General features: G+C 44.1%; 1 protein-coding gene across 2 annotated transcripts in view; it reads left to right on the forward strand.

The window, feature by feature from the left end:
* The first annotated feature begins 589 nt into the window (after nucleotides 1-589).
* LOC120914116 (multidrug and toxin extrusion protein 1-like) overlaps nucleotides 590-24,442 on the forward strand; it is an 80,732-nt gene continuing 56,879 nt past the window's right edge. Inside the window, exons 1-7 of one of the 2 annotated variants that reach the window (XM_040324604.1) lie at nucleotides 590-714; nucleotides 4,800-5,029; nucleotides 12,643-12,744; nucleotides 12,903-12,971; nucleotides 15,866-16,014; nucleotides 19,346-19,388; nucleotides 21,280-21,324. In XM_040324604.1, the coding sequence (XP_040180538.1) occupies nucleotides 4,850-5,029; nucleotides 12,643-12,744; nucleotides 12,903-12,971; nucleotides 15,866-16,014; nucleotides 19,346-19,388; nucleotides 21,280-21,324 (588 nt within the window). In that variant the 5' untranslated portion in view covers nucleotides 590-714; nucleotides 4,800-4,849. The remainder of the gene's footprint in view (nucleotides 715-4,799; nucleotides 5,030-12,642; nucleotides 12,745-12,902; nucleotides 12,972-15,865; nucleotides 16,015-19,345; nucleotides 19,389-21,279; nucleotides 21,325-24,442) is intronic. The other variant, XM_040324605.1, reaches the window with a different exon arrangement.

Here is a 24,442-nt window from a genome sequence, read left to right on the forward strand (position 1 = left end):
ATGTAAAATCGCATCTCAAATCGGCGGCATTTGCCGGCAATTGTCGGCAATGACACCGTCTTAATTGGTGCAACGCCACATCTGCGGCGCTGCACCGATTTCAAAAAGTAGTTCCTGTACTACTTTTTGCGATTTCATTGACATCATAAACCTGCACAGATGTCTCCTAAATCGCGGCCGAAATCAGGACTGTCAGCGGAGTGAAATCGTGCGAGTTCAGCTGAACACGCACGGCTTCACTCCCGCAGCCCAGTGTGAACCAGGACTTAGTTGGACTGACCCTTTAATCAGAAATACTTTCCAATTGGTAGGATGGAATGTTTAAAAGTAACACAAAGGCCGTATTTATAAAGCAGTGAATCTGACATTCGCCAAGAATTCATTGCCTGTTAATCTTCCAGGTGGATGTTCGGTAAAAGTCACTGATTCACTGATTTGTAAATGTGCCCCTAAAAAGTTTTTATTTTTAACTTGTTTGCCCTTATTCCAAAAATAAAATTGTCCGTTGTGAGTCATAGGCTTGAGCTGGCAGGGAACGAAACGGGAGGAGCCAAACGCTGAAAAAAAAAAAAAAAAAAACTCAGAGGGAGTCTCTGCATGATCCACAGAAAGTGTGCTGCACAGTGTGTGCCCTGCAGTACTGGCATAGACTCATTGCAGAGAGCATGGTCAGCTAGACAGGACACTGCTACACCCAGGGCTCGGGGGACTAAGGCAAGTGACTGCATGGAGGCAACTGCCACTGACCTTGTCTGTCTGTCATATACATTATAACTTTGTCTTCCTACTTAACTTTCTCCACTAATCTTACTTTCTTTTTCCTCCATTCCATGCCTCTGCTCACTCTTTTATTCCCTCTCACTTCTATTTCTATGATCTCTTTGTCTTTCTGCCTGTCTGTCTTGTTATTGATCCTCTAATCAATCTTGTTTTCAGGTTTCTTATAAATTGTAAACGTATCAGGTTATGTTCTGCACTGCTTTCTCTCTATGTCCCTTTCACACCTTTTGAACATAGTCCAAAGCATCCATGCCCGGGAATGTTGCTCTTGTTTATTTTGGGCTGTACAGACTAGGTCCTCCAATCTCCTGATCTCCTCCACTTTGCGTAGCCACAGTCGGGGGATAACTTTTCTTCCACAAAAGTGGGATGCAAGCCTTGGCTGCATTCAATAGGTGTCTGGTCGCAACTTTTTATGTCACACGGTATTTGTGCAACAATTTTTCAAACACTTTTTTTGGGGGGAAAAAAAAAGTTTCATGAATTAAAAAAAGAAGAAAACAGTAAAGTCAGCCCAATTTTTGTTGTATAATGTGAAAGATGATGTTACGTAGGTACGAGTAAATAGATACCTAACATGTTACACTTTAAAATAGCGCACACTTGTGCAATGGTGCCAAACTTTGGTACTTAAAAATACTCAATACTTTAAGTTACTGGAGCTCAAATTCTGTTCTAACTTCCCATTATAGCCCTGGAGTGAATGTTAGCTATCTCCCTGCCTCTGGAGGTACCTTCTTGCTCCCAGTAGACTCAGGGGGGCGCTACACAGGTTACTAGTTTAGAGTTACAGGGAGGTCTAGTGCTAGAATTGTTGCTCTCGCTCTAAAGCATGCAGTGATACCTCACATGTGTGATTTCAACGGCATTTACTTATGCGGGCGCAACTTGTGTGTGCTTTCGCATCTGTGCGCGAGCAAACAGGGACAGGGGTGCTTTAAAAAAAATAAAAAACTGTCTCCCAGAAGACATCAGGGGGGGGGGGCGGAGGAGACTCTGGACGTGGTGTAGGTCGCCACGGAGACCTATGCCCGGAAGTGGGAGCAAATACCTGTATTACACAGGTATCTGCTACCTCCTCCCCCCCTGAAAGGTGCCAAATGTAACACCAGGGGGGGAAGGATTCCAAAAAGCGGAAGTTACATTTTTGGGTGGAACTCCACTTTAAGTGGGGTACACACTACAAGAAAATAGGGCCAACGATCGTCTGATTTTCCTTGTTGTTTCACAGCAAATATGAAGGAAAATTCATACGAAAATGCTTATGAAAATTCTCGTACTTTTTTTTTAGTTGTTTGTTTGTGATCATGCGCAGTCTTTCTTTTCTGATTTTTCTTGTACGAAAATAGTTTATCCCTTCTGGAATTTTCGCACGAAAATTGGGTTTTGGCTGTCAAAAATCCTAAGAAAATTCTTTGGACAAAAATGTTCACCTGATTTTCTTATGGTGTGTACAAGCCTTTAGGGTGGGTTCACACTAGTGCGATGCCAGACATCGCATGTGATTCGCACTGTATTGCTGTGCACATCACGTGCAATGTATGTGCGATGGGAATTCAGCCATACAAATTGTATGGTTGAAATCGCATTACATTAGCACCAAAATGGTGTGATGTGGGAACCCGCACAGGAATCGCAGAGTTTCCCGCATCGCACCAGTGTGAACCGAGCTTTAAAGTGGAAGTAAACTTCCATCGATTATTTGTACCTACAGGTAAGCCCATAATAAGGTTTACCTATAGGTACTGTAAATAGCTCCGAAACATGCACTGTCTAGATATTTATTGTGTATGCAGCCGATGATGTCATCAGCGAATGCGCTCTGAAGGAACAGCCTACCAGGCGCAGGAGTGACATCATGCGGCTCCATCCAGAGTCCACGGACCCGGAAGGAAGACCGCCTGCAGCGGTGACAACGCATCGTTGGAGGGCTTTGTTTGCAGGTAAGTTGCACATAATGTCCTAGTAAGCGATGCATACTAGCACATTATGCCTTTACTTTTTAGGTCAACCATCACACAGACAGGAAGGGAGAAGGGAGTGCCCCTGTCAGGTGTCTATTGCTGTCCTTCTTGCATATTGTCCCTCAGTGAGGAAAAATCACTCCAATGGATGCCATGGAGAGCAATAAAACCTGCCAGGGGCTCTACTTCTTCACCAAGGCCTGGCTGACACCTCCATCATCTGAGGAATGGCACCTGTACTACAGAGTGACCATCAGTACCCAGCACCTCCCACACAGCTCACATTCCTGTATCAGTACCGCAGTGAACTGTTACTGAAGTAAAAGACGTGCCATTGCTTCAGTGCGCATGTGCTGATGACCTTGGCACATGCAGGTACAGGGGATATCTCCTAAACCGTACAGGTTTAGGAGCTATCCGGGGTAGCTACAGGTAAGTCTTAAGCCGCGTAAACACAATCGGAATTTCCAGTGGAATAAAATTTGATGGAATTTTCTGTCGGAATTCCGATGAAGCTGTTTTCCATCAGTCTTGCATACACACTGTCAGACTAAATTCCGACCGTCTAAAACGCGGTGACGTAAAATACTACGACGAGCCGAGAAAAATGAATTTCAGTGCTTCCGAGCATGCGTCTACTTGATTCTGAGCATGCGTGGGTTTTTTCTCCGTCGGAGTTGCACACAGACGATAGGAATTTCCTATCGTTTTTTTTCCATCGGAAAAAAATAAAAAAAGTTCTATTTTTAAACACCGACGGAAAAAAGTCCGATGGGGACCACACACGATTGGAATTTCCGATGAAAAAAGTCCATCAAACTTATTATAGGCTTACCTGTAGCAAAAAGTGATTGTAACGGGTATACAACTTTAAAGAGGAGTTTGGCCTGGGGACAAAAAAAGTCAGCAGCTACAAATATTGTACCTGCTGACTTTTAATATATGGACACTTACAGTACCTGTTCAGGGAGCCCACGATGTCAGAACACCATTGATTTTTGGATCGACTGTTGGGTGCTGCCGCCACCATGTTCACTAAGGGAAACCAGCAGTGAAGCCTTTTCAGCTTCACGGCTCGTTCCCTACTGCACATGCGCGAAGTGCGCTACGCGTTCTAATTGGCCTGGCGGCAGAGGAAGAGGAGGGAGGCTGAACTTCTGAGGGATGGCGCTGTCTCCCCAAAATGGGGATGGGGACCTGTCAAAAACAGGTCCCTGTTCCCTCCTCCCCCCTGAAAGGTGCCAAATGTGGCCCTGGAGGGGGGGATGAAGCAAAAAAGCTGAGGTTCCACTTTTGTAGGAACTTTGCTTTAACCACTTAAGACTCGGACCATTATGCAGGTTAAGGACCTTGCCCCTTTTTGCGTTTCGGCACTGCGGATGTTGTATCTCTAGAAGGGGGCATTCATCCCTTGCTTACCATGTTGATTCTCACATTGACGTATTATCACATTCCTTTTGTTTGTCTTTCTTTTTGTTTATTTGTTATCTAGCCCCTATGTGATTTATTTGATTTTTTAATGCGATGTGTTGTACTGTGGAAGTGATTGTTATTAATAAAAACCTTTGTAAAAGAAAAATGGCTAAAACATCATAATTTCTGCCAGGGTATGTAAACTTATGAGCACAACTGTATCCAAACAGACCAAATGTTGTAATTAAAGCAAAAGGTAGTTCAGCACAAGGGGGTGATCCATTTTCCAACTCAGTGGTTCTGTTGTTTTTTTGTTTTTTGTACATGTTGGTATTATAAGTTGCACTGAGTAAATACAGCTGGATAAAACAAAAACGGTGTATGTCTTCAGACTGCAAAGCAACAAAATGTGATTATTTTAGGGGGGGGGGGGGGGGAGTGATTATTTTCTATACCCACTGTAGGAAGTAAATATGTGATAGAACCCACCAGTATCCATGTGAAAACTAAGTATCAGTTTTGGATGGAGATGACCTGTAAATGCAAACATTGTTGAACTTTTTTCAAAAATAATACTACAATGTGAAATAATCCACAATAAAGTATGGTGCCTCTCTAAAAGGAGAACTTCTGCTTTCTTAGGTTTAGCTGTCCTTTAAGTATTAGACACAGACGGTGCTTAAGGCTCAACAATGGAAGAGAAGGAGGAGGATGAGGAGAGTCGGTCTGCATCGCTGATCACTACCCCAGTCCACCAAGTCTCTCCAGATCAGGTGCCAAATGCAGTTGGATGTATGCCGAAAATTCGACAGCTTCTTCCAGATTCAATCCGCGAGGAGATGCGGAAAATCATTGCTCTTGCTGGACCAGCGGTAAGTAGTGCAACACTTGCGAATGGTATAGTGATGTCAATCCCAGACAGGGGCGGACTGACCATTCGGGCACTCGGGCACTGCCCAAGAGCCCCATGCCACTAGGGGGCCCCATCAGGGTTGTCAGCCTCAGCAAAACCATTAGATTATAGCTGCCCCGCCTCTCCAGTACCTTTTCAGTGTGTGTATGCGTATTCTCTGTGTATGTATACTGTGTGTGTATATTATGTGTCTGTGTGAGTATACTGTGTATGTATACTGTATGCAGGCCGTCGGAACATGACAGGCAAACCAAACAACTGCTTGGGGCTTCCAGCTGGCCAGGGGCCCCAGCAAGGCGGGGCCTTGCCACACCGCTGCTTTCTTCTGCAGTCCGGTCGGCCGGGTACCATAACTGGTACAGGAGATTCTGGTACACTGAGTGTTCACTTCCTTTCAGTCCGGCCCGGGAACAGCAAACTGAATCTCCTGCCGCGCGGACGCCAACATATGCCAGCGTGTGGAATTTAGTCTTGTGAGGCTCTGCGGAGGATAGAGGTAGAGTGTCTTGTGCGGGGGTATAGCGGTATCCTGGATGGTGGGGAGAGGAGTGCTGCCCATACACATGTATGCAGGCTAGGCTAGAGATTGTAAGAAATCCTAACAAATGAAGTAATGTTTTCAGCAGAAATCCCCCCCAGGCCTTAACTAAATAAAATTCAACTTGACAATGTCACCCATTTTTTTGATATGCTTGGGGCCCCCAAATTCCTTCAAACGGCCCTGACTGTATGTGTGTATACTGTGTATGTATACTGTATGTGTGTGTATACTGTATATGTATACTGTATGTGTGTATACTGTGTATGTAAACTGTATGTGTGTGTGTATACTGTGTATGTATACTGTATGTGTGTGTATGTATACTGTGTGTGTGTGTGTGTGTGTGTGTATGTATACTGTATGTGTGTGTATACTGTGTATGTATACTGTATGTGTGTGTGTATACTGTGTATGTATACTGTATGTGTGTGTATACTGTATGTGTGTGTATATACTGTGTATGTATACTGTATGTGTGTGTGTATACTGTGTATGTATACTGTGTATGTATACTGTATGTGTGTGTGTATATGTATACTGTATGTGTGTGTGTGTATGTATACTGTATGTGTGTGTATACTGTGTATGTGTGTGTATGTATACTGTATGTGTGTGTATAATGTGTATGCGTGTGTATGTATACTGTATGTGTGTGTATACTGTGTATGTGTGTGTATGTATACTGTATGTGTGTGTATACTGTGTATGTATACTGTATGTGTGTGTATATTCTCCTATTGCCTTGGGGGCACCATAATCTCCTATTGCCCGGGGACCCCATGAGTTGTCAGTCCGCCCCTGCTCCCAGAAACTATGCAGTGGTTCAATTTCATGTAGTTCTATCAGTTAGGAGAGGAAATCTGATTGGTTGCTTTGGGCCACGCCACACTTTTCACATCCTTTTAAATTGTTTCTGAGTTGAATGAAATTATTGTTGAATTAAACCTCGGCTTGATGGTCACTGCGTCCTTGATGGTCGGAATTTTCCGTGTGTATGCAACACAAGTTTGAGCCAAAATTCAGTCGGAAAAAAATCCACGGTTTTCATGTAAGAATTTCCGATCGTGTGTACATGGCATTAGAGTAGGGAAGGATTTTAATTGCTGTCTGCGTCCTCTTTGGAGAAATTCCCTCTGTCTTCCTGTCACAATGATGGATGTAATATGGAACAGCATATGAGCGAAAACACAATGGGGACACAGACTGCACCTGAAGCCCAAAAAAAAGGTGCTAACCACTCCCTTCTCTATCCAAAACTTAATGGGGAAAATATGTTTTGGCGTGTGTTGGGATCATCCCCCCCTCCCATCCATGAAGAATAGTGAAAAAATTTACTTAGACCCCTTTCACACGGGCGTATTGCAGGCGCTATAGCGTTAAAAATAGCGCCTGCAATCCGCCCTCAAACAGCTGCTCCATTGTCTTTCACACTGGAGAATTGCGCTAGCAGGACGGTAAAAAAAGTCCTGCTAGCCGCATCTTTGGAGCGGTGAAGGAGCGGTAAAGGAGCAGTGTGTTTATTGCTCCTCCACTGCTCCTGCACATTGAAATCAATGGGACAGTGTGGCTATTTCGCCTGCAATAGTTTCAACCCTTTCTCAGCTGCTAGTGGGGGGTTATTTGTATAGGGATGCAAAACCCATTTCTTAATTAGGCAAACACAAGTCTTTTGACAACTAAAGATTATGATAGAGGAGAAAGGGTAGAATTTTACTTATAGTATCAAACTTATGGCCAAACCTGTTTTTAGAATGTAGCGCCCCCTTTACTTTCAGAAAGGGCACTACGCTAAAGTTAGTGGGAGAATGAGAGAGATAAGTTACTCTCATTCTTAATTTTGTTAAATTTGGCTGTCGCCAAATTCTGGATTGTTCTGTGGGTCAGTCTGCAATCCAGGGATGTGGTGCCATCCCTGGGCAGTAGATGGCGCCAGAGAGGTCCAGTCGGAGCCGCTTCCTCCCAGCAGCCAATGAGAGAAGTTGGGCCTCGCTGTGCATGCTGGGAGGGGGTATTTCTGTGGCGGAGGCCATTGTTCTGGGTTCTTCGCGGGTTCCTGGTTCCGGGTGTGGCACCCACCTTTAGGGTGTGCGCACATTTGCGGGCCCCACCATTATGGCCTACCTGGCCTGGGGTCGCTACGTGGAGTTCCTGACTCTGGGCCCTCCTGGCCTGGAGCAACTGATGCCACAAAGGGGCCCCAGTGACTTACTGGGTCCCCACTTCTACTGAGGAGACCCAGGCTGTATGCCGTTCGGTGGGGGATCGGCTTGAGGAAAACCCGGAGGCAGGTTATCCAAAAGGGCTTGAACGAACCATCGGGAATCTGGTGACCGGGCATTGACAGGTACACTTGCACTGTCAACCGGTGACCCTGACGTGATCTATTGGGAGGATTTACTCTGCTGTTCACATTGTCAGCATTGAGCCTGTGGCAGAGGTTTCATCTGGCATCCTAATTTAATCAGAGCCAAGTCGGTGGCAGAGACTTGTTCCTCCCAGCAACCTAAAGTGACACCCTGGCTGCCAGGTCTATGGCAGAGGTCTGTCCGGGAGCACTTCACCCACTCTGTGGCAACGTATTGTTACAGCTGTAGAAGAGCAGGACTGCTTTTCCTTATCCAAAGCCTGATACTGCAGAGTTACTTTATTTCATCAACCTTTCCTGTCTACCTCAAGTTGATGTTGGTCGTGTTGGACCAAGAAATAAAGCACTCAGAAAACTTCACCTGCAGACTGGACATTCAATTACTGCTCTACTCACTACCTTCACCCCTAGACATCACATAGAGGTAACTTAATACGCCAATTCCAAATCAATTAGCGGCTCCTGAGGGGGTAGTACTACACGTGGGGGCTCGTCCGAGATTCGGCTGTTACCTCTGGCAACGGAAAATCGTGAGTAGAGATTTATTGAGAGCAAAAGTGTCGTGTTTTGAACTGTCCGGTAACGAGGGAGTTAACCTCAAACAGCTAAGACGTGAGACGTATAACAGAGGGTAAAATGGTGTAAAATGGCTGCTATGCAGCAAGGCATCTGAGGGTCTCCTTTTCCTTGTGGAATCAGAGCAGCTGGTAAGGAACTCATTTACTGTATTTTTCCCCTTAAAATCAGGGGGGAATCGCGTGTGCGTGTTATACGCCGATCGCGGCTGTCTGAGTGAAGAGGAGCGAGCGCCGCTGAATTACATAGAGCCGTGATCTCCTTCCTGTGTATCTGGCCCTCCGTCACGCAGAGCCACGCCTCCTGGCCCCGCATTGGACCACTGTACTGTCCATCATATGATAGCTGAGGGTAAAGGTGATGGACTGGCAAAGCACCTTAACCCTATTGAGCATCTGTGGGGCACCCTCAAGCGGAAGGTGGAGGAGTGCAAAGTCTCTAACATCCATCAGCTCCGTGATGTCACAATGGAGTGGAAGAGGACTCCAGTGGCAACCACTGCCCAAAAGAGTTAAGGCAGTGCTGGAAAATAATGGTGGCCACACAATATATTGACACTTTAGGCCCAATTTTGAAATTTTCACTTAGGGGTGTACACACATTTGTTACCAACGGTTTAGACATTAATGGCTGTGTGTTAAGGTTATTTTGAGAGGACAGCAAATTTACACTGTTATACAAGCTGTACACTCACTACTTTACATTGTAGAAAAGTGTAATTTCTTCAGTGCTGTCACATGAAAAGATATAATAAAATATTTACAAAAATGTGAAGGGTGCACTCACTTTTGTGAGATACTGTATTAGTGCCCATCAGTGCAAATCGACGAATGAGAAAAACTATCTGCTTTCAAAGTTTTATATCAGAAACTAATGCCGCGTACACACGGTCATTTTTCGGCATGAAAAAAAACGACGTTTTTAAAAACGTCATTTAAAATGATCGTGTGTGGGCTTCACATTGTTTTTCGGCTTCTGAAAAACGACAAAAAAAAATTAGAACATGCTGCATTTTTTCACGTCGTTTTTTAAAATGTAGTTTTTCGTGTTGCTAAAAATGATCGTGTGTGGGCTAAAACAACGTTTTAAACCCGCACATGCCCAGAAGCGAGTTATGAGATGGGAGGGCTCGTTCAGGTAAAACTACCGTTCATAATGGAGTAAGCACATTCATCACGCACAGACAAAAAAGCGTGAATCGTCTTTTACTAACACGGAATCAGCTAAAAGCAGCCCAAAGGCGAATAGAACTTCCCCTTTAGAGTGCCATCGTACGTGGTGTACGTCACCGCGCTTTGTTCATAATTTTTCAAAAACGATGGTGTGTGGGCAACATCGTTTTTAATGCCGAAAAACGCTGTGTGTACGCGAAATAAGAAAAACTTGTTTTTTCCAACATTTTTGGTCTTTTATTTATTTGTTTAACAAAAAAATATAAAAACTACAGTTGTGATTACCACCAAAAGAAAGTTCTATTTGTGTTAAAATTATATATATATATATATATATATATATATATATATATATATATATATATATATATATATATATATAAATATTTAATTTGGGTATAGTGCTGCATGACCGTGAAATTGTCATTCAAAGTGTGACAGCGCTGAAAGCTGAAAAATGGCCTGGGCAGGAAGGGGGTGAAAGAGGCAAGTGGTTAAAAAAAAGCTTGTGTTCCAAACTGTGCTCCAGGGAAAGTAAAAAATCTAATTTTTTTTTTTATCATTGCTACTGATCCTATCCAGGCTCACTTGGCTACTTTCCGTCTACCTGCACTTGCTCCAGTGTGGGCTGCACATAATTGCTCTGGACACGTTATCTGATAGTGACAGTGATGGACCATGCAAAAAAATTTGGGCAGAACCTTTAAATTAAATAAAACCTGCAAACTTAAAAGCAGTGAAAACAACCTTTGAAATTATACTTAAATCGTAAAGTTAAAATTTTACCCAATGGGTTTACCATTGTACTTTTCACTGTCTAACTGAATAAACATTATACTCTTTACATAGTTGAATAATCAGATGTCAACAGCAAAAGTCAAATTTCAAAGTTTAGTCGTGGTCCATGAGAATGGTGTCATTATCAGCTGTATGGGGGAAGGTAAACAATTTGAATGCCCTATCTCTTGTAATGGTTTATCCAAGCAGTAATAACATTTCTAAAAATCTTCATATTGCTGACCTTGGCTCATCTATTTGCTTTCCCTGTTCACCAGCCAGCACCTTGTGGTCTCCAGTGAGGTGGACCTAGGGGCCACAATCTGGGAGCTAACAGAATCCTATCCCATCCCTGTTACATCAGTGAGCATCGATGGCTCCTTCCTCTGATTCTGTAGCCTAAATGACCCCAAAACTACTTCTGGTGATACTAGGGGGTTGATTTACTAAAACCAGAGAGCGCAAAATCTGGTGCAGCTGTAGCCAATCAGCTTCTAACTTCAATTAAGCTTTAACTCTTGGAAGCTGAATTTTTGGTTATCCCATCACTTTCTTTCCTGGTAACAGTTGTCACCAGGACTAATAATGATGGTGACAGTGAGGACACAGACAACAATAAAATCTGACACGGGTCCAAACTAGGTTTGTCCTGATACCGATACTAGTATTGGTATCGGTACCGATACCAAGCATTTGCCCGAGTACTTGTACTCGGGCAAATGCTCCCGATGCTTCACCCGATACTTGTACTGTCAGGGGTGATCAGTGCATGGGGAAGTTACAGGCACCAATCACCGCTATAGTGTATTCCGGCGTGTATTCCTCCGTGTATTCCCGCTGTGTATTCCTCCGTGTATTCCCGCCGTGTATTCCTCCGTTTATTCCCGTCGTGTATTCCTCCGTGTATTCCTGCCGTGTATTCCGCCGTGTATTCCCGCCGTGAATTTCTCTGTGTATTCCTCCTTGTATTCCCTCCATGTATTCCTCCGTGTATTCCCGCCGTGTATTCCCGCCGTGAATTTCTCTGTGTATTCCTCCTTGTATTCCCTCCGTGTATTCCCTCTGTGTATTCCCTCCGTGTATTCCTCCGTGTATTCCCTCCGTGTATTCCCTCCGTGTATTCCCTCCGTGTATTCCCTCTGTGTATTCCTCCGTGTATCCCGCCGTGTTTCTCTCCCCTTCCGTGCTCCTCCTCCACCCCCTGGAACTGTCAGGATAGAGAGGGGTAGGAGCCGGTAAATCCAGCTCCTAACTGCTCCGAATGGACAGAGTCAGTGATCACTGACTCGGTCCATTCACATAACTGAAACATCGTAAACTGTGATTACAATGTTTCAGTTTATGAATGAAGAGAAGACGCTGTCTTTACTCCATTAATTTTCAGCGCAGCTGATGCTGCTGAGAAAGGGACTGGGGAACATGTGTCCCTAGTTCCTTTCTCTGTCTCAAAGGGGAGATGTCAGAGGTCTGTTAAGACCCCTGATCTCTCACCAAAGCCCCCCAACAGGGCTGAAAAAAATAAAAAAGAATAATAAAAAAAAAGAATAAAAAAATTATTGTAGAAAATAATAAAAAAAGAAAAGAAAAAACACACTGACATGGTCCACCCCCCCCCCCCCTTAAAAAAAAAAGAAAGCATTATAAATAAAAATAATTGTAAAAAAAAAATTGTAAAAAATTAAAAACAAATTGTTAAAGATAAAAATAAAAAAACTACTGACACATGTGCTGCTGTCACATGAGATTAAAAAAAAGTATCGGTATTCGGTATCGGCGAGTACTTGAAAAAAAGTATCGTTACTTGTACTCGGTCTTAAAAAAGTGGTATCGGGACAACCCTAGTCGAGCAATCTGACTAACCCCCAGCCAGAACGGCTCGGATGATGGGGGCAAACTTACTGAGGAGGAACAGGAAGTGAGAAATTCAGACAAAGAAAAAAAACATTTAGAAGGGAAATGTAAGGAAAAGGTAAGTGAACCAACAATGAACTAGCTTAAAGGAACCTATTTAGAAAATAAAAAAACAAACCTTTACAACCCCTTTAATTTGATCAATTTTCCATCACGTTTATTATATGGGCAGTTTATGGTTTTATACATGGTGCCTCTATGAATAATTTATGATTTTATCTTATCTGCAGTTCCTGTCCCAGCTCATGATCTTCATGATAAGCATTGTGAGCTCCATATTCTGCGGACACCTGGGGAAGGTGGAGCTAGACGCTGTGTCACTGGCCATCGCGGTACGTTCCAATAAAAGTAGAATAAAACTGCATCAAATATTATATAAAAAAGATGTATAGGCAAACAATTGCAAACATATCCATGTAAGATATAAGGTATAAAAATGACTCTTATTCTATTTGAGTGTATTATACATTATATTTTAAATCCTCTACAGGTGGTGAATATTACTGGTGTGGCAGTGGGGGCAGGGCTTGCTGGAGCATGTGACACATTGATATCGCAGGTAAGATATACGGTGGAGTGCTAGCAGTCACTATTATAACTTTGTATCCTTGACTTCTATGTAATTGTAGTAACCTTCTGAAGACTAAAGCTACATGGCAGTGGCACAGCTGGCTGAACGAGAAAAACTAACCTGATTTCTCCATCCACACATTCGATGTGGATGGGTAAATCCTCCCCACTAACTTTGTATTCAGACAGCAGGACTCCCCCACCATCAGAATACACTGATCAGCTCTGCATGCGCTGATTGAATGCTGGTTTTGCAGCAGGACCATTTGACAAAAGCCAGTTCTGTTGAACAGAGAGGGCTTTACAAAGATTCAAAGTGGAACCAAACTAATTTTGATCCATGTATGCCCAGGCAACAGTTTTAGGTTCAATAAAAGTTTTATTAGAATTTTTTTTGACAGAAACCAAAGAAAACATGAACCATGAAAACCAATGAAAACATGAACCGGCGACCACCCAACATTGGGTAGGCTGATCCACTCCATAATAAACAGTCGCTTTCCACAATATAAGTTATAATATGGACATATTTGCAATCCTAGAAGAACATTTACACCACCTTCTCTGTCGTTAATCATTTAGGGCCTAATCCTCGGCGCAACGTAACTTTTTCCATTTAATTTACACCGCCGCAAAATCTCTAACTAAGTGCCCGATCCACAAAGCACTTACCTAGAAATTTTGAGCGGTGTAACTTAAATCGGACCGGCGCAAGGCGTTCCTCTTCTCCAGGGGGCAATTACCATTTAAATGAGGCGCGCTCCCGCGCCGGCCGTACTGCGCATGCTCGTGACGTCATTTTCCCGACGTGCATAGCGCGAAATTACGTTACGTCGGGCTTTGTGGATTGCGACGGGACAATAAAGTTGCGTCGGGTAAAAAAAAAGATACGGCGCCAAAAAAAAAAATGTAAATGTAAAAAAAATCGCCTTGTAAAAGCAGCCCTAATTTTGCGTTTGCAAAATAAAACTTACGGAGAAAAAACGAAGCTGAAAAGCTTCGTGGATCTCCGTAAGTCCTAATTTGCATACCCGAGGCGGCATTTCGACGCAAAATGCCCCCAGCGGCGGATGCGGTACTGCATCCTAAGATCCGACAGTGTAATTCAATTACACATGTCGGATCTTCGTCCTAACTATGGGAAACTGATTCTGTGGATCAGTTCCATAGTTAGGACCAGGGATACGACGGAGTAACAGCAGTTACTCCGTCGTATCTCTTTTGAGGATTTGGCCCTATACTTCCAACAATTGCCACTCCTAGCCCGGGTGCCCCTATGGGAGCCTGCTGCGCCCATGGCCAGGAGAAAGCAAGAGCACAATAAGTACACGTCAGGGGTGCTACCAGTAGAGAGGCAGCAGGATGTCCAGGCAACAGTTTTACATGTGAAACAGACCTAAATAGCAGGGAGATCAGATTCCATACAAGGCCAAAGAAATCACCAGGGTGGAGCACTTGCCACCTTTTCTCTTGTAGCACAGGTAAATCTAGCATACCTGTAAAATGAATTTTGTGAATGCACTCTGTAATATAAGGTGGTCAAATCAGCGTTGCCAACTGTCCGTATTTTTACGGACAGTTCGTAAAAACTGGCACTTTTTCCCCCCGTTCGTAAATGTCCGTGGTTGCGGGAATGTGCCAGTAAAAATAGCTGAGATCGGTTCGGCTTGGAACTGCGCATGGAGATTGGAGGCAGGGGGGGATGGTGGCTGCGGTGGCACCGCAGAGGGGGATAGAGGCAGGGGGCAATGGAGGCAGGGGGAGATTGGAAGCAGGGGGTGTTAGTGGCACCGAAGAGGGTGGGGGATTGAGACAGGGGTTGTTGGTGGCACCGCAGAGGGCGATGGAGGCAGGGGACGATGGAGGCAGGGGGTGATTGGAGGCAGGGGGCCCGGGGGAGATTGGAGGCAGGGGGAGATTAGAGGCAGGGGGAGATTGTGGCACCACAGAGGGGGATGTGACTAAATGATTTGCACTTATAATATCGAAAATACCAAAAATATGTTTTTTTACCTTAAAGCGGTGGTTCACCCTCAATAACAACATTCTAGCATTAAATTAAGCATAGTAGCGCGAGCTACAGTATGCCTTTATTTATTTATTTTGCCCCGTACTCACTGTTTAATCCTATAGTGAAGATTCAGACTCCCCGTGGGGAATGGGCGTTCCTATCCAGAGGGAAGATGATTGATGGCTGGCTATGGCACGTCACGCTCCCCGAAGATAGCCGGAGTAGGTCTCAGCTCTTCACGGCGCTATACGGCGCCTGCGCACAGACTAGGCGCAAGCGCCGTGAAGAGCCAAGTCCTATTTCCGGAGAAGCGTGACGCGCCAGAGCCGGCCGTCAATCATCTTCCCTCTGGATCGAAACGCCTATTCCCGGCAGGGAGTCTGAATCTTCACTATAGGAATAAACAGTGAGTACAGGGCAAAAAATAAATAAAGGCATACTGTAGCTCGCGCTACTATGCTTAATTTAATGCTAGAAAAAAAAAAATTATAGGGTGAACCCCCTCTTTAATATCTACCTTAAATTACATTGCTATTTGCCTAGCGTACTTTCTTGTAGCCTAAATAGTGAAATTTGCACCTAAAAATGGAATTTAGTAACTTTTGTGAAATGCCAGTAAAAACGTGGCCGTGCCAGTAAATTTCGGGTGTCGTGCCAGTAAATTTCAATCTAGTAGGTTGGCAACACTGGGTCAAATACATAATTAAAATACCAAAAAATTTACTCTAGCATTCATAACCCTATAGATGTTGTTTTGTTGTATGTGCAAATTTTGTGTATTATGTAAATCTTCTGTTATGTTGTCTGAATTCAGCTAGTTTGGTTACTAAAGTGTCTCTGCTCAGTGAGAGCTATCCATTCACTTATTTCAGATCTATGGTGGGCGCAACCTAAAATTGGTCGGGATAATCCTGCAAAGAGGTATTCTTATCCTGCTACTCTTCTGCTTCCCATGCTGGGCCCTATTCTTGAATACGGAACCCATCTTGCTTCTCTTCCGGCAAGACCCAGAAGTGTCCAGGTGAGCTCTTTATTGAAGAGTAATGAGCCCGCACATTTACAAACAGCTTAGAAATGGGGGAACCAATGTTTTTATTTCCTAAATAATCTTTAAAAGTAAAAGAAAAACTTTTGGTTATGTAGTACATTTGTTTACAGCGGTCTATATATTAGAACGAAAGGGGAAACATTAATAAAAGTGGAACAGATCAGGGCTGTTTTAACCATTTGCCTACTAGGCACTTTTACCCTCTTCCTGCCAAGGCCAATTTTCAGCTTTCAGTGCTGCTGTTCTGACAGATTAGATGACCCGTCAGAATGTGTAACGTTAGTGACGTTTCGTCGCCGACATCTTGCTGCTACCCGCACTCGCCCACAGTAAGTATACACTGAGATGGCAAGATGGCGGCAATGAAACATCACTTCCTTTACACATTCTGACAGGTCGCCTAATCTGACGGAACACTGCCACACTTTGAGTGTCATGCAACGCTGTATTCATATGACATGTTTAAACAAATAGAGCTTTCTTTTGTTGGTTCTTAATCACCTCTGGGCTTAAAATGTTTTGCTAAATAAACAAAATGTCAAAATAAGTTTGTTATAAAATTTTGCAAACAGATCATTTTTCTCCTTCACTGATGTGGGCTGATGACGCTGCACTAATGGGCACTGATAGTGTCGGGTCACCTGTGTCCAGGTGACAGATGCACACTGTTGGAGTCAGCAGTACATCGCTAAGGTAGTGGACTCTATGGCTGACTACTGCGGATGGAACTCTGGGTGATTCAGGAAGGCAGGTCCACCGGAGCACCAACACGGTACCCACTGGGAGCTAGAGCATGAGATTCCCCAGGACGCGGAGTCTAAGCGCCAGCAGGTGTTCAATCAGCAATGGTATTGGTATTATGCAGCAGGAAGGGGGTTGATGCATTAGTATAGACCCCGTCGTATGTAGGCGCTGTAGCTTTTCACAGCGCAGGGGTGGGGCACAGTTTTTCAACTTTGCCCTGGGCACTGGATGACCTTGTCCCGCCACTGGCGGTGTGTGCGCCCTTGTTTGTATTAAAATTCCCTGTTAAACTCACCAACCAGCCTGAAACAAACCAAATTATACTTTCTAACAGTTTACGTTAAAAACAGAGGATTCATTTGCACACTTTTGCAAATGCATGCGTAAGCTGCAGAGCCACTTCACAGCACCCCAGTATTATCTGCAGTCCTAACTCTATAAATTTTGAGAGCCTCCATAATAGAAGCACATATATAATAATGGATAGATAGAGGACAAGTAAACCTGGAGGTAGCCCTCCCATCCTTAAAGGCACCGGGACACCCAGCATAATTATAGCACAATGGAAGCAAAGGTGTCCAGTGCGTTGCCTCACCAATATTCCAACAGTACAAACAAATTGCCCCTGTCCGCACCTATAAGGCCCCGTACACACGACCAAACATGTCTGCTGAAACTGGTCCGCGGACCAGTTTCAGCAGACATGTTTGGCCGTGTGTAGGCCCGAGCGGACCATTTTTGGGCGGATCGGACAGGTTTCCAGCGGACAACTGTTTCCTGGACTTGCTTTAAAACAGTCCGCTGGAAACCTGTCCGCCCGTCTGTACAGACCTACCGTACATGTCCGGCCGCCCGCCATCCCTCGCATGCGTCGAATGACTTTGACGCATGCGTGGAAGCATTTAAAAGGCAGGCCCGCCCACGTCGCCGCGTCATTGTCGCGGCGACACCGCATCATCGACGCGGCGACACCGCGGACACGCCCCGCGTATTGTTTACGCGCGGACTTCTGTTCGATGGTGTGTACAGCCATCGAACAGAAGTCCCCGGGCAGACATGTCCGATGAAAACAGTCCGCGGATCGGTTTCATCGGACATGTCTGCTCGTGAGTACAAGGCCTTACTGGCCTTCGCAGTAAGGAGCACATTAGGACTGCAGATAATATTGGGGTGCGGTGAAGTGGCTGTGCAGCTTATGCATGTATTTGCAAATGTGTGCAAACTAAACCCCTGTTTTTAACGTAAACTGTTAGACTGGATAATTCAGTTGGTTGCAGGCTGGTTGGTAAGTTGAGCTAGGTATTTTCTATGGTTTTGATTGACATGAGTCGCCCTTCCATGTACTCCTTACTGCGAAGGACAGTTATAGGTGGGGGCAGCGGCTATTTGTTTGTACTGTTGGCATACTGGGGAGGGGATTCACTGGACACCTTTGCTACCATTGTGCTATATGCTGGGTGTCCATGGAACATATGATGTCTACTGTGACCATGATGTCGACAATAATATAAAAAAGCGCGGAAAAGTGAGAGGAAATTGAGAAACTTCTCAGTGTGTGTGGATGCGGGACTAACTTCAGCATCGAGTCTCCCTCAGCCTAATACTGATTCAAGAAAAACCTGAAAGGCTGTATGAAGACTTGAAGAAAAAAATGTGGTAAAGAATCAGAGGGTGCCTTTTTTAATACCAGCCATTGCTGGTTTCATAGGTTCAAGGCTATGGTTGGATGGATACTAAATATGAATTCCTAGTAAAATTTAAAAAGTATACTTCTATTCAGAGCTTTTTTTTCTCAGAAAATAAGTGCAGGAACTCAACCACGACTCGTTCAGATTTCACAAACAGTAGAAGGGTCTTAAATTGGAATTAAATACCAGGATTGCATTACATACAGAGTGCAGAGTTCAGGTGGTTACACACAGAGTGCAGAGCTGTCACGTGTAAACACAGAAACCAGACTTGTGTTTACAAGTGATTGTGGTGAGCAGACACCAAAGGGTCTGAGCCAGAGGTGATGGAACTGAGTTCCCCCAAGTTCCCCCTGAAAAAAAGCCATGCTTCTATTACACACCCCAAAGGATCTTGCCTACAAATACATGGTAGTTTCTTCATGACACACCATCTTTTAGGCACTGGCTAGCCAACAATGCAACACCAGCTGATCGGTGTTTAACCAATACCTAGGCTGTGCCACCTTCCTTTTTTTTTTCTCGAACAATGCTCTTATGCCGCGTACACACGGGGTCGGAATTTCCGACAGCAAATGTTCGATGTGAGCTTGTTGTCGGAAAATCCGACCGTGTGTATGCTCCATCGGACTCCACGGTTTTGATGTCTGAATGTCCGATCGTGTGTACGCGGCATAACAGTGAATGTTGCCTTTATTCGGGAAAGTCTAATAATTCCTAAATTAAATGTTAAAAGCTAACAAAATGTTGAAGTACTTTTGAACAAAATTTGTCAAGTCATCGAATGTACTGAAAATTTTTGGGTGAATGTTCATTCAAAAATCTACTAGTGTATGACCAGCTAAAAAATAAACTATTTTTTTCTCCTATAGATTGACACAGATCTATGTATTAATATTCATCCCAGCCCTTCCGGTAAGTCTAACCATATCTGTTTCTAATTGTCCCAGGATTATTATATTGTGTAAGTCTGCCAGAAATTAATTTTGCATCTAAATTAAACTAAATTCTCACAAAAAATACTTCATTTGGGATTTCATTTTAATATTATTTTCCCTACCTTTGTTTATGTTTTCTTTCCCTGCGCTGTACACATCCTGTACCCTCACCTCTGCACCTCCCTCATTCCACCATTCACCTCTGTACCCCCCATTATATTACTCACCTCTGTACCCCCCATTATATTACTCACCTCTGTACCCCCCATTATATTACTCACCTTTGTAACCCCCATTATATTACTCACCTTTGTAACCCCCATTATTTTACTCACCTCTGTACCCCCCATTATATTACTCACCTCTGTACCCCCCCATTATATTACTCACCTTTGTACCCCCCATTATATTACTCACCTTTGTACCCCCCATTATATTACTCACCTCTGTACCCGCCATTATCCCCTTGCCACCGAGCACACGCACATATGCGGCCTCAGCTTTTGGGAGTTATACCAGGATGATGCCCGCAGCTGCAGGCAGTTTTTTAGAGTGGGTGATTGGCTATCCAGGCATAACAACCGATGCGTCTAAAAGCCGCTCGGTTGTTATACTGGAGGAGCGGGAGGGGATATCCCCCCTCCTGTCGCCTCTGCCACTCTTACCGGGCTTCCTGTCCCACCGGGAGACCCAATCCACAATGCGCCACCTCCGACGCCTAGCCACAGACTGGAACGAAGCTGTAAACGGCTTTGATCCAGTCTCCTGAAGGTAAACATGAAAGCGACGTCACAACTTCACTTCCGGTTTACTCGGCCGCCAATGGCGCCGGATTTAAAAATATATACAGTATTCGTTTTCGGCAATCTGAATGCTTTGAAGTGTAAAGGAGGGATTTGGGGTCTTTTAGACCTCCGATCCCTCCATAAAGAGTACCTGTCACCACCTATTACAGTCACAAGGGATGTTTACATTCCTTGTGACAGCAATAAAAGGGATCAAAATTATTATTTTTTTTTAAAAACACAATTTAATATTATAAAAATAAAACAAATAAGAAAAAAAAATTTAAAGCGCCCCCACGAGCTTGCGCAGCAAAGAAAGCGAATACGGAAGTCGCGCCCGCATATGTAAATGGTGTTCAAATCACACATGTGCGGTATCGCCGTGATCGTCAGAGTGAGAGCAATAATTCTAGCACTAGACCTCCTCTGTAACTCTAACCTGGTAACCGTAAAAAGATTTTTAGGTACCATAGTTTGTCGCCATTCCACGAGTGCGTGCAATTATAAAGCGTGACATGTTTGGTATCTATTCACTCGGCGTAACATCATCTTGCACATTATACAAAAAAATTGGGCTAACTTTACTGTTTCATTTTTTTAAAATTCATAAAAGTGTATTTTTCCCAAAAAGTTGTGTTTAAAACACTGCTGCACAAATACCGCGTGACATAAAATATTGCAACAATTGCCATTTTATTCTCTAGATTCTTTGCTAAAAAAAATGTATAATGTTTCGGGGTTCTTTTTCTGGATATTTTTGTTGTTATTCTGTCTCTCACTGTTAAAGTAAACCTACCATTAAAATAATACTCTGATCATTTTTTTGTCAGTGGGCAAACGTACAAAATCAGCAGGGGATCAAATACTTTTTCCCTCACTATACGCATAGGACACACCCCCTTCCACTCCCCATTATAGGAGAATTATAAAAAAAAAAAGATCAAATAAACATACAACCACTACTATTCCTTTCGTTTACTATTCCTGGCGTTTGACATTTAAAAATACAGCAATTTAGAAATTGGATGAAAGGTTTAGCAGACTTCCATGTCCATTAATGATTTTTTTTTATTGTTTTTTTAGGCTTCATTTCTTTATCAACTACAAGCCAAATATTTGCAGAACCAGGTACCAAATCCAACGGACACTGTGAATCCACAAAAATACAGAATTGATGTATTATTTTTTTATTTTTTATTCAATATTTCATCCAAAGCCTATTGTCGAGTTGTACTACAGTAACATCTACAGGTTATTAAATGGGCACAAGCCAGAATTCTGAGTCAGCTATGCTAAAGACATTCCAGATTTTATAGGTAAATCTTCCTTCCATGAATGGCTAGAGACTCTTAACGACTTTACAGAATGCACATCAGTGGTGTATTTAGGTTTTGTGCTGCCCTAGGCCTGACTAAACTCGTGCAACCCCTAATTTAAATGTGACCCACCCCTTCCTGTCAAGGCCACACCCTATTCTGTTTAAGACCTGCCCTGAAATTTTGAAGTGGGGACACTAGTTCTTAGGGCCTGGGGGGGGGGGGGGATTGGATTCCCTTAAAGTGGAGTTCCACCTGCTTTTTTTTTTTGTTTGTTTTTACCTAAAATCTGAAAAAAAAAAAAGTTGAAAATAAATAAATTATACTCACCAGAAAGGGCTGTTGCTATGCGGAAGTAGCTGTTCTGCCTCTTCCTCCACCGCGGTCCTCTTCTTCTTCGTCCAACGTCGCTGTGTCTTCTGGTGAATGGGGCACGCTGCCTTCTGGGAACTGTGTGTATCCCAGGAGGCAGCCGCCCCTTCACAAAGCGCCGTGCGAGTTGCGCATGTGCAGTAGGAAACGCTCATCCCTCAGATGCTGCCGCTGCCATCCTCGGTGAGGTAATCAGGAAGTGAAGCGTTGCGGCTTCACTGCCCGGGTCCCTACTGCGCATGTGCGATTGCTCGCCGCATCGTAACTGGTCCCCGCTCTCTCCTGGGAACAGTGTGTTTCCCAGAAGACAGCGGGGGGAGGGACGGGGGGGGAGTGGCATGACTCCCACAGGAGTCTATGCCCGGAAGTGGGTGCAAATACCTGTCTTAGAGGTATCTGCACCCCCTTCCCCCTGAAATGTGCAAAATGTGACCCGGAGGGGGGGAGGGTTCCGAAAAGCGGAAGTTCCATTTTTGGGTGGAAGTCCGCTTTAATACGCTGATTTTGGATTCTCCCCTCTCCGCTCTTGCTGCACCTTCCTTGCTCTCCTTTTTCTTTTCTCTGTGGCCCTTAGGGCCCATGACCATTTTACTGTTTACTCTATCTTCCCATTTCCTCCCCCTGGTTTTCTTTCTTTCCCCTGTCATTCAAAGAGTACATTATTCTTTCAAGGAGAGTTTTATGAGACACACATTTTCTACCCCCCCCCCCCCCTATGTTATACTGCACACTACTCTACCATTTGTCTCATTTTGGAAGATGGCCTGTCTGCCCCTCCTGTTGGATTGACCCCTCTCGGATATACTGATATACTCTCTTCATGCTTGTCCATGAAAAACCTAATAGAAAGCATTGAAACAAAAAAAAATGGCTTTCTCTGAAAAGACGTTTTAGGCTTGCTTCACTAAGATGGGTGAGTTAAGCTTGTCCTAGCATGGTTCCGTTTTTCTTTTTCAGCCAGCGGACTGAAGGAAACAAACTTAACTATTTCCCCCCATCCACGCACTTGAGGTGGATGGGGGAATCCTTCCTGCTGAGCTATTGTATTGTATATATATATATGACAGTGGAGAGACTCTACTGCTGTCAGAATGCACAGATCAGTGATGTAGCCGACTTATCAGACAGGGCGGTTAACAGAAGTTGATCAGTAGTAGGGGCGGACTGACAACTAATGGGGCGCCCGGGCAATAGGAGAATATGGGACCCCCAGGCAATAGATTATGGGGCCACACAGTATACACACACACAAACAGTATACATACACAGTATACACACACACAGACACATAATATACACACATATAGCTAGATTCATGTAGGGCGCTGCATCTTTAAGGTGGCGTAGCGTACCGTATTTACGCTACGCCGCCTTAAGTCAGAGAGGCAAGTACTGTATTCACAAAGTACTTGCCTCCTAACTTACGGCGTAGCGTAAATAGGGCCGGCGTAAGCGCGCCTAATTCAAATGAGGATGAGGGGGCGTGTTTTATGTTAATGGGGGTGACCTGACGTGATTGACGTTTTTTTACGAACGGTGCATGCGCCGTCCGTGTACATATCCCAGTGTACATTGCGCCAAAGTACGCCGCAAGAACGTATTGGTTTCGACGTGAACGTAAATTACGTCCAGCCCTATTCACGGACGACTTACGCAAACGACGTAAAATTTTCAAATTTCGACGCGGGAACGACGGCCATACTTAACATTACTAGTCCAGCTATTTGATGGAATAACTTTACGCCTGAAAACGCCTTGCGTAAACGGCGTATCTTTACTGCGACGGGCAAGCGTACCTTCGTGAATAGGCGTATCTAGTCATTTACATATTCTACGCCGAACTCAACGGAAGCGCCACCTAGCGGCCAGCCTAAATATTGCACCCTAAGATACGACGGCGCAGGCTGTCGTATCTTAGCTAGGTTTAAGCGTATCTCAGTTTGAGAATACACTTAAACTTAGGACGGCGCAGATTTCTACTGATACGCCGGCCTAACTCTCTCTGAATCTAGCTAATAGTATACATACACACAGAATACACATACGCACACTGAAAAGGTACTGGAGAGGTGGGGCAGCTATAATCTTGGGATTTTTTTGGGACTGTCCCTGGTTTTACTGAGGCTGGCAACCCTGATGGAGCCCCCTAGTGGCATCGGGCCCCTCGGGTAGTGCCCGAATGGTCAGTCCACTCCTGATCAGTAGATCGACTTATGTTCAACTGCAGTGACCACTCATGGATCAAAATCCAGCTTGTCCCTTCTGAACCGGCCAATTTGATCCATCTATGCCACCTTTATAACGCCTTTATTTTTGCGATTGTTTTATTTTATTTATTTTTATAATTTTTCACTCAGTTTTCAGAACTCCTAAAAGACCTTCTAAACTTCTAAAAGATCTTCTAAACTTCTTAAAGATCCATCTATGGCCACCTTTGTAACACCTTTATTTTTGCTATTGTTTTTGCTATTGTTTTATTTTATTTATTTTCATAATGTTTCACTCACAGTTTTCATAACTTCTAAAAGACCCCCCCCCCCCCCCCCCCCAAAACCATA

This window comes from Rana temporaria, chromosome 9, assembly GCF_905171775.1.
Source record: "Rana temporaria chromosome 9, aRanTem1.1, whole genome shotgun sequence".
In the NCBI taxonomy this organism is placed as follows: domain Eukaryota; kingdom Metazoa; phylum Chordata; class Amphibia; order Anura; family Ranidae; genus Rana; species Rana temporaria.